Here is a 10,551-nt window from a genome sequence, read left to right on the forward strand (position 1 = left end):
AAGGAAGTGCTTACTGCTTCCCTACTTGGAAACACGTTAGGATCTTAAGTTCCTGCAGCGACGTTAAGGATCTCTCCCCGTCTTAGGGTCGACAGACTGCGTGTGCTACTCGACCGTCGGCACAAACGACGCGGAGACCTCGGCTCTGCACATCATTGTGGGTAGGTGCCCCGTTACTGCTGCTCGGCTCGCGGGACCCCAGGGCTCCAGGCGCACACGGGCATCCGTCTGCCTTACCACGCGGGTGCCCTGGCCCGTCCCCCCGCGGGGCCCTGTCTGCCGCCCTCCGCTGCCACCATCCAGCTCGTCCAGCTGGGTGACCCTCAGAAACACAGGCGCTGCTCAGACCCTCCAGGGCCCTCACCCAGCCTTGGGGCGCCTGGCACCCGTGCCCCAGCCGGCCCCCTCCTCACCCCCTGCACTGGCCAGGCGCACCCCCAGCCTTGGGGCGCCTGGCACCCGTGCCCCGGCCGGCCCCCCCCCTCACCCCCTGCACTGGCCAGGCGCACCCCGCCCGTCTGGAGCCCTGATCTCAGCCCTCTTCCCGGCTCAGGACTCGGCCCCTTATCATCCTGGGGGGACAGACCCCCCCAACTCCTCTAGACGGCGCGTCCCCGGGGCAGGAGACCCTGCAGCAGTCGTCACTGCTCGGCGCTGTCCAGGCACCTGCAGGGCCCCCGTGTAGCTCCCTGCCCTGTCCTCGTCCTCAATGGCAGTCCTGTACTCCGTGTCCCCCGAAGTCACAAGGGCCGTGTTTACAGGCGGTGCCTTCGTGACTTTATGGCTGAGAACCCAGGTGCCTCGTCCTCCTCCTCAAGACCACTGTCCTCTCAGCTAGCAGCAGCCTTTAGCGAGCTTCCTGGCCCTGTTGTTCCCTCCCCACAGAGCAGCTTTCCCAGCCCCTTTCGGAAATCTGAGCCAGGCTCCCACGTGGCCTCTCTCCGCAGGGGACTCGCTGTCCATGGACGTGTCGGCCGTGCACCATGACAGCACGCTCCTGCGGTACTCGGTGTCCCTGCTGGGCTACGGCTTCTACGGCGACATCATCAAGGACAGTGAGAGGAAGCGGTGGATGGGCCTCATCAGATACGACTTCTCAGGTAGCCCGGCTCCCGGCCTTCCCTGCGCCCCCAGCCCCAGCCGGCTCGCTCTCCCTGGGGTGCGGGCCCCCGGGTCCCCGGGTGCAGGGCTGGGAATGGAGGTCAGCTGACTCCAGGTCGGACAAACCAGTGAGGGTCTGCAGTTTCAGGCCGTGTGCAGCACCAGCTTTCGGCGTTTAAATGCAGAGTGAAGTGAAAGGCTCTGTCGTGTCCAACTCTTTGCGACCCCATTGGACTATACGGCCCATAGACTTCTCCAGGCCGGAATACTGGAGTGGGTAGCCTTTCCCTTCTCCAGGGAATCTTCCCAACCCAGGGATCGAACCCAGGTCTTCTGCATTGTAGGCGGATTCTTTACCAGCTGAGCCACCAGGGCAGCCCCAATGCAGAAGGGGGCTTGAAAGGACAAAGGGCTCAGAATCTGACACTCTTGTGGTTGAGGTGAATGCCTTGGCTGTATTCACTTATTTATTTTTATTTTTTGGCTGCACCTCGTGGCTTTTGGGATCTTAGTTCCCCGATTCCTCAGGCCCCGGGCAGTGGGTACGCAGCGTTCTAGCCACTGGACCTCCAGGGAATCCCCTCCTTTTTGGCTGTATTTGATGCGTCATTTCTCTGGTCACTCCCCTTATGGTTCACCTTTGGGTAAAGTTTACAGGCACACCTTGGAGACACGTAGGGCTCAGTTGCAGACCACTCTGAGAAAGCAAATGTCGAAACACAGCAGGTCACGTGAATGTTTTGCTTTCCCTGTGCATGTGAGGTTATGTGTACACTCAAGCGTGCTGTGTGCAGTAGCATCATAGCTGAGAAAGGTGCATACCTCAGTCTGAAAGTTCTTTACGGTTAAAAACCGCTAACTGCCATCTGAGCCTTCCATGAGTTGTAACCCTTGTGGGGTACAGGGTCTTGCCTCCGTGATGCTGCTGACGGATCGGGGTGGGGGGTGCTGAAGGCGGGGTGTCGCAATTTCTTAAAATAAGACGACACTGAAGTTTGCCGCATCAGTCGACTCTTCTTCCAGGAATGCTGTCTCTGTAGCTCGCGGTGAAATTTGATAGCGCTTAACCCACAGCAGGCCTTTCAGAGCCGCCTCCGCTCGTGAGCCGCACTTGTATCGTCTTCTCGTCCTCACTTCGGCCGTCTCCGCGGCATCTTCCCCACGACTCGATTCTGTCCAAGAAGCCGCTCTCTTTACCTATCCACGAGGAGCGGCTCCTCCTCAGTCAGCATTCTATCATGAGAGCCAGCCCCCAGAGACCCCAGAGCTGAGGACGACAGGCCCAAGCCTGGGGGTGTGCCCGGGGCTTCACAGGCAGAACCTGAGGCCACGAGGGTTCCCTGGTGGCCGAGACGCCCCCTCTGCCAGCACAGAAGGCGGCCCTGGCAGCCAGGAGCCTGCAGCGCCCCGAGATGGTGGCGGCGGCTCAGCCAGAGGCCGGAGGGGCCCTGTCCTTCTGCGGATGCTCTGTCCCCGACGACCCCGGCGACCCGCCAGCCCCTTCACGAGGCTGACGGCGCCACCTCCTCTCCCTCGCACTCCGTCCTCAGGGTTGAAGACCTTCTTCTCCCATCACTGCTACGAAGGCACAGTGTCCTTCCTGCCAGCTCAGCACACGGTGGGCTCCCCGAGGGACCGGAAACCCTGCCGGGCGGGGTAAGCGTCTCGCATGCATGCTTCTGTTCAGATGATGAGACGGAAGCAGGACCAGCTGGGGTTGTGAGTGGGGCGGTCCTTGCAGTGTAAGATGGGGGGTGCCGTTCATCATGTCCAGCGGCCAGGGTCCCCCAAACCCTAAAGGGGTCCCCCACACCCTGAGCTCTGAGCCGCTGACTCGATTGTCACCTACTGGACCAAACGGCCGCCGTGTTACCTGTCATGCGAAGGGAACAAGGGCTCAGGAGGGTCCACGGCGGGCGTTGCAGCTGGTTTCTGCTCCCGCCGGTGGCCCCCCGCCCAACTGCGGGCCGAGCTCACCCCTCCCCTGAACCGACACAGGGCCCCCAAGGGATGCGCCTGGCTTTGTGTAACTTCCATAAATTTCCGAGAAGGATATGTTGCCCGTATAATTTCTAAGAGTCAATCTGATTTTGAGAGCTCAAATTAACGTGCAAGGGAAGTATTTTTAAGTGAAGCCTCCGAGGCTGCACGCCAGCTGCGCGGGAGGGGCTGGTGGGCCCTGCTGTGCGCACGTCACCGACCCGGCGCTGCTGCCGCAGGTGCCCCGTGTGCAGGCAGAGCAGGCAGCAGCTGGAGGAGGAGCAGAAGCGGTCGCTGTACGGCCTGGACGGCACGGGTAAGGTGTCCGGGCCCGGGGCCCCTCCTCCCTCTCTGCGGAGCACCCGCTCCTCGGTTCCTCCAGGCCGAGCGCCCTGGCCTTTGCCGGACCTTGGGGAAGGGCCCCTCTCACCGCGTCCCTCTGAGTTACTCCACGCCTGTCTCCAGAATGCTCTGGGACTGGGGGTTCAGCGAGTGGCCTCGCCGAGGCCTTGGATGAAAGTCATGGGCGATTTGTGGATGCCGAGATTTGTCTCATGTCATTTCCATACATCACACAGTACTTTCCTCATTTGATTTTTTTTCCCCCGCAACCATCTAAAAATGTAAAACTCAGTCTTAACTCACAGGCCACACACACTCAGGTGGCAGGCCAGATCTGGCGACCCCTGCCCTAGATGGTGGTCCCAGAGCCCCCCATCCCAGCCCTGGGGAGGACTGCCCCTCGGGAGGTGACTGCGGGCGGGCTGTCTCTGTGCCGATGCCGAGGGGTAGGAAGCCCACCCCCACCTGCCGGGTCCCAGTTTAACATGGCGTGAGACTGTTGGATGGTATCACCGACTCAATGGACATGAGTTTGAGTAAGCTCCGGGAGTTGGTATGGACAGGGAGGCCTGGCATGCTGCAGTCCATAGGGTTGCAAAGAGTCAGACACGACTGAGCGACTGAACTGTGATGCTTCCTCCCGCTTCAGAGGAGGTGGAGGAGTGGAAGGTCCTCTGCGGGCAGTTCCTGGCCATCAACGCCACCAACATGTCCTGCGCCTGTCCCCGGAGCCCCCAAGGCCTCTCCCCGGCCGCCCACCTGGGGGACGGCTCCTCCGACCTCATCCTCATCCGGAAGTGCTCCCGGTTCAACTTCCTGCGCTTTCTGGTCAGGCACACCAACCAGGGCGACCAGGTGAGGGTCCCACGGCCTCCACGCCGCCTGCGCCAGCGCGTCCTCCACCCGGGCGGCCCCTCGGGGGATTGCTGTGCGTGTGAGGGGCCGCAGCAGACTCCTCTGCCTGCCATTCACCCACTGTGAACTCGGCCATGCTTCCTCCGTATAAAGCCTCACGTATAAGCCTTGGCTCTGGACACCAGGCGACGCGAATGTCTCCACACGCTCCCCTGTTGTTTCTCTTCCTGTTTACAGACAGGACAGGCCGATGCAGCGCCGTTTTCTGCTGCTCTCGCAGCCCACTTATGGCACAGTCTTCCAGCTCCTGGAAGGGGTTCTGCTGAGACCCTTAGTCACAGTCGTGTGTGCAGTGACGCGGGGTGGGGGGATCCTGAGTCTAACGCTATCCAGACAGGTGCAACTCTTGATCAGTCTCAGGTTGTGGTGAAGTTCATGGCTGTTAAGTTTTTTCTAAGATCTGGTCCAAGAGTGTTTCCCTGTGGCTTTTAAAATACCGCTTGTTAAAAAGGTAAAGAACGGTACAAGTCACTGCTGGGAACTACGGGATTCTTTAAAGTGTCACGCAGTGTGGGTGAGACTGGGTTTTAAGCGTGGTGGTGACCATTTCTCATGTCCCCACGCTGTGGGGGGCCCCGTGGGTGGCCCCCGACGGTGGTCATGCCCCCAGCGCGGCACCGCTGAGCGCGCGTTCCTGTCTGGCTGTCTCTCGCTAGTTTGACTTCACCTTCGTGGAGGTCTATCGCGTCAAGAAGTTCCAGTTTGTGTCGAAGCCCGCGGAGGAGGAGGACAGCAGTGTGCTGGGCCGCGGGAAGAAGCGGCTGGGACCGCTGTGCAGCGAGCACGCCACCTCCTGCTGCTGCCGCTCCTCCAGGAGCAGCTGGAACTGCGACGGGGAGGTGCTCAGCAGCCCGGCCATCGAGGTCAGGTGAGCGGAGGCGGCGCCCTACAGCCTGGCGTGTGAGAGCCCGCCGTGAACGCAGGGGTGTGCCCCAGGGGCTCTGGGAGCCTGGCACCCTACAGCCTGGCGTGTGGCAGCCCGCTGTGAACGCACGGGCGTGCCCGGGATGGTCCCCGGAGACGCCCTTGTCTCAGTGCTGGGAGGATGCTGGGGGTGGAAGCCCCTCCGTTTCACTTTCTCTGCCACACCCTGCACGATGTTCCCTCTCGTCTCCTAACGACTTAAACTAACAAACTCCCTGTGTGGGCGCTTTCGGAGCCCTGGGTCCACTGACTCCACCAGGACGTGCTCCGGCCCGAGGAACCCACGGCCAAGCTAAGGTCCAGGGTGCCAGGCCTGCCCCTCCAGCCCCAAATCCATTAGGCCCATTGTATCTGGACTTGGGAATCTGCAATCTGGTTATATGTATTACATAACCAGGCGAAATCTAAGTGCCAAGGAAGATTTTTTTTTTAAATATAAGTGCCGAAAAAGGTTTTTTCTCCACGGAAGGACATAAACGCATTCTTTTTTTTTTTTTTTAAATGGCTGTTGATGGAGGTTGGAGAAGGCAATGGCACCCCACTCTAGTACTCTTGCCTGGAAAATCCCATGGGCAGAGGAGCCTGGTGGGCTGCAGTCCATGGGGTCGCTAAGAGTCGGACACGACTGAGCGACTTCACTTTCGCTTTTCACTTTCATGCATTGGAGAAGGAAATGGCAACCCACTCCAGTGTTCTTGCCTGGAGAATCCCGGGGACGGGGAGCCTGGTGGGCTGCCATCTACGGGGTCACACAGAGTCGGACACGACTGAAGCAACTTAGCAGCAGCAGCAGCTGATGGAGGTGTGGGTGTTAAGCGTGCGAAGTTGCTTTAGTCGTGTCCGACTTTTTGTGACCCCGTGGACTCTGGCCCGCCAGGCTCCTCTGTCCATGGGGAGTCTCCAGGCAAGAATGTTGGAGTGGGTTGCCATTTCCTCCTCCAGGGGATCCCTCCCACCCAGGGATGGAACCTGTATCTCTTACGTCTCCTGCACTGGCAGGCGGGTTCTTTAGCACTAGGTCCACCTGGGAAGCCCTGAGAGACTGAGGGGAGCTGTTTAATTCTGGAAGGATTCTTTCCATCCTGTTACAAACGTCCTTAGGATCTTGAGAGAAAAGTGAAAGTGTTAGTCGCTCAGTCGTGTCCGACTCTTTGCGACACCTTGGACTGTAGCCTGCCAGGCTCCTCTGTCCATGGAATTTCCCAGGCAAGAACATTGGAGTGGGTTGCCATTTCCTTCTCCAGGGGATCTTCCCGGAAGAACTCAGGTCTCCTGCACTGCGGGCAGATTCTTTACTGTCTGGGCCAGCAGGGAAGCCTACTTTAAGCAAACCACACTGGGCCCTCGTTGACCATCGTGAGTGGGTCACATGAGGAAGGTGGCCACAAGCAGGCACGTAGCCCCACCCCCGCAGCGTGGAAGGACAGCTGGGGGCACATCGCCCACGTTTCGGGGCACATGTCCCACGTTTCGGCTGCACGTCCTCGCTTATCACCCCGCTGTAGATGGCTTCTCAGGCAACCAGCCACTGACCCCAGCCGGGCCTCTCTACCCTTGGCGTCCAAGCAAAGCCACGGGCAGGGGCAGGCTCTCCAGCCTCCCCGAGGCCCGGCCTGCTTGTCCCTGCTCTTGCAGCCGGGGTGCAGCCAGCGTGGCAGTGACCGCGCACGTCGCATCTCAGGGCAGGAGGGCTCCAAGGTCCCAAGAAAGCCCATCCCGCGGTCCTATGTGCAGGGCTCCGCTTTCGGTCGACTCATTTCACAAGTTCAGGAAATGCAAGTATTTTTAATGCCGGCTTAGGAACGGTTCACAGTTAGGAAAGGTTCTCTCGTGAAATAGATCCTGTGCATCTTGATAGATATTACGGTGCCTGGAACAGCGCGTCACTTCAGGGGTTTTTATGACCCAGCATCTCTGAGGCGCGTGTGACGTCATTCATGACATGGGGAGGAGGCCCTGCCGGGGTGGGGGGTGGGCCCAGGAGCCCCGGGAGACCTCCAAGCCCCAGGCTCACATGCTGTGCTTGCGGTGGAAGGTGGGGCCCCTTGCCTCCCGGACTGCATCTCCTGACGCTCAGAGTGCTCCTCGTGGGACCCGCCCCACGGCCCTGACGGCTCGGTTCTGATGAGTGGACCCAGGCTGGCCTGTGGGGCTGTCCCTCTGCTCACGGGTGGGTCTGCACAGTCCTGGATTTCCGCTTGGCCGTCACGGCCCTTTGCCAACTCAAGTCTCTCGGGAGTGTCAGGACATTTCTCTGAGCCCCTGACCCGACCCTGGTGACTGAGGCCTGCCTCACCCCCGGGCCAGGGTTCGGGGTCTCAGTGTGACCCTCTGTCTCCGCAGGGTCCATTGCCAGCTGGTCCGGCTCTTCGCACGAGGAATCGAAGAAAGCCCCAAGCAGGAGTCCCGCGGCTGAGCGCCGGCCGTGGGAACCGTGTCTCAGACAATGACGACAGACCAATTATGTTGCGATACATTCAAATTTAGAAATTTATTTTTGATAGTTGAATATTGATTTTAGAAAAATAGCGTGTTTGTCAGCAGTTTTGTGGAACACTTGGCATTTCCGGTTCTGTGTGCGTCTGTGGGCTGCATTTCACCTGTCTCAGCCCGGCAGTGGCCCGTGCAGGCTGGGGAGTGCCGGCCCCTGAGATTGCAGCCGCGCTGACGGCCCGCCCGTGGCTCTAACGCAGCAACTCGGGCGGCGCGTTGCACCGCAGGCGTCCGTGGGGTCCCTGGGCTGCTCGGCAGGACCTGCCCTGCAGCGCTGGTGGTCAGCCCCTGCTGAGGAGCGGTTCGCTTTGTAGCACTTACCTCGTCCCTCGCAAGTAGAGCAGCGCATCTGGACCCTTCCTGTCTCGCGCGTCTACAAGGCAGCGGTGTCCGAGTCTGCCTCCGGGGCAGCCTGGTCCAGCGAGCGGGAGGGACTCCCCGGGCTGCACTCCTGCAACAGCAGCACTTCTAGACGATCCGGCCGGAGGACAGGTCAGGCGCCTTGGAAACCAGCCACTCGTGGCGCCCTGGCGAGTGTCTCAGCGCTTAGACGCCGCGAGTGCTCTCCCCACGGCGGGGGCTGCCGTGCCCGGGCTCGGTGGCCCGACGGGAAGCAGCCCGTGAACTTGGAACGAGCGCCCCACCGCCCTGGGGAGAGGGTCCCACGTGCTGGGGTGCCCTTCCCGCAGCCCCGTCTGTACCCGTGATCCAGGCCCATGCCTTTGTTGTCTTCACACTTCCTTCCACGTATTTATGGCAAGGTGCGTCCTGTAAACCGGAAGAGCGTACAGTGTCCTCGCTGGCCGTGTTTTCCTTTGTTTGCTGCGCAAGTGCGGGCCCCACCCCGGACCGGGAGGGGGGCGCCTGGCCTGGCCCCATCTTATCTGTGTTTGTGCTTCTGTGCGTGGACGACGCATCTGCAGCAGCTTTATCTGAAACCTAAGAGGATGCTGCCCCATTTGGACTTGTGAAAAGGGAGCTCGACTGTTACAAGAGGCAGTTTGAGGGCCGCCGGCCACCACACAGGGTCCGGCGGTCACCCTCGCTTCTAACAGATGTCCTTCATTCTCAGAACTCGTATATGTTGCATGTCCTGTCTCATTCCCACCCAGGGCAGCTTCGACAGGAGTTTTTCAGGAGACCGTGTTTCTACAGGGTCCCCAAGAGGGTCTCCATGGTCTTGATCGTCCCTGCGAAACGTCAATCACTGGTCTGCCCCGAAACCCATTGCCGTTGCTAGAAAAACAGTCTAGGCCGAGAGTAAGCATGTTCTGTTCAAGAAGGAACCCCCCACCCCCACCCCTGTAATGCCACGTGTACCCCAGTGGCCTTGGCCATATTCACCAACCGCTTGCTGACCTTCAAAACCGCAGATTCTGGAACTGTCCCCGGGAGTCATGTGACTGTCTGAGCCCCCACCCCCACCCCAGGCGCTGCGGACGACCCCACCCCAGGACCAGAGTACCTTCCTGACCTTCCCACAAGCCAGGACTCTGGTGGAGCAACCACAGCCTAAACTCCAGGATTTTAAGGAAAAATCGGAACTGATGGCTGGATGGGGAGGACCCTGTGCCCGGCGGTGCTGCGGTTCCTTGTTCCCGGTTATGCGCAGGCCAGGGCAGCCGGCGTGCCAGCCCCTCGGCGCCAGCTGCCTCTGCCCTCACAGCGGCCCCGTGAAACTGGCAGTGGCAACGGAAAGGGGCTTAACTTCCTTTCTAATCTTGCTGGCTTCAAGGTTAGAAGATGGTGAATTTGCTCTGATATGTTTGAGAAGACAAATAAAGTTGTTACTTTGGGCAGAATGTGGTTTTTTTTTTTTTTTTCCTCTTACAAATTCCTGTTGTCTTTCAAAGCAGAGTATTTTTTTGTGTGAAAACACGTACAATGTAAAGAAAGTGAGCAATGGTGAGCCCACCACCCATGCCAAGGAATTGATCTTCACCCCCAGGCTCCTCCCCGTGTGCCCTTGTGGACCGAGCCTCCCCTGTCCCCACGGAGGAGGGAACTATGGTTTTAAAACTGGAGTGAATCGCTTGCTTCACCCACGTGAGGGGATCAGAACACAGCACCCCACGTGCGCCACTTGGGCATGAGGGTGTTCTGAGCAGGTGACAGTGAAGCAGCAGGGGAATGCAGAGCTGCCTGCCCCTCCCACGTCTGCCTGGAGGGACACGCCCTCCCGATGTGCGGGTGAGCCCCCCTGCCCTCGGGGGCCACCCGTGTCCCTGGAGACAGAGTCAGCTCTGAGCTGACAGACCAACCTGAGTAATAAAACCACCCTTCTGTTCCGTTTGCCAGCCCCTTTCTCTTGTGGCTCAGCTGGTAAAGAATCCGCCTGCAATGCAGGAGACCTGGGTTCAATCCCTGGGATGGGAAGATCCCCTGGAGAAGGGGAAGGCTCCCCACTCCAGTATTCTGACCTGGAGAATCCCAGGGACTGTATAGTCCATGGAGTTGCAAAGAGGCAGACATGACCAAGCGACTTTTACTCTGGTCCATTAGTTTCCCCGCAAATAAAATTCCTCAGTATGTTCACCCAAGAAGCCCAAGCTCCCTTTTCTTTATCTTGTCACTTCTTGACAAATTTATTGCCCTTAATTAAAATGGCATATAAAACCCTGACTCTGACCGCCTCTTTGGGTCAGACTCTTTTTCTACAACGGCCTCCAGGAACAAAAAAATACGTAAATATTAGCATTAAATAAAAACTCTATGCCTTTTCTCCTAACTTGCCTTTTGTTGATTTAACTTGCAGACTCCAGTAACTGAACGTAAGAGGGTAGAAGAAAGGTTTTT

The 10,551-nt window shown here is 59.1% G+C and overlaps 1 protein-coding gene across 1 annotated transcript in view; it reads left to right on the top strand.

Moving 5' to 3' along the window:
• CERK (ceramide kinase) overlaps window positions 1–9,557 on the top strand; it is a gene marked incomplete at its 5' end in the record, with an annotated part of 36,358 nt that extends 26,801 nt beyond the window's left edge. The window contains 7 exons of the mRNA XM_027543379.1: window positions 87–161; window positions 948–1,100; window positions 2,652–2,757; window positions 3,321–3,397; window positions 4,073–4,278; window positions 4,995–5,206; window positions 7,606–9,557. Of these exons, the coding sequence (XP_027399180.1) occupies window positions 87–161; window positions 948–1,100; window positions 2,652–2,757; window positions 3,321–3,397; window positions 4,073–4,278; window positions 4,995–5,206; window positions 7,606–7,678 (902 nt within the window). The remainder of the gene's footprint in view (window positions 1–86; window positions 162–947; window positions 1,101–2,651; window positions 2,758–3,320; window positions 3,398–4,072; window positions 4,279–4,994; window positions 5,207–7,605) is intronic.
• Between the last annotated feature and the right edge of the window lie 994 nt (window positions 9,558–10,551).

The sequence above is a fragment of the Bos indicus x Bos taurus genome, chromosome 5, assembly GCF_003369695.1.
Source record: "Bos indicus x Bos taurus breed Angus x Brahman F1 hybrid chromosome 5, Bos_hybrid_MaternalHap_v2.0, whole genome shotgun sequence".
NCBI lineage: Eukaryota > Metazoa > Chordata > Mammalia > Artiodactyla > Bovidae > Bos > Bos indicus x Bos taurus.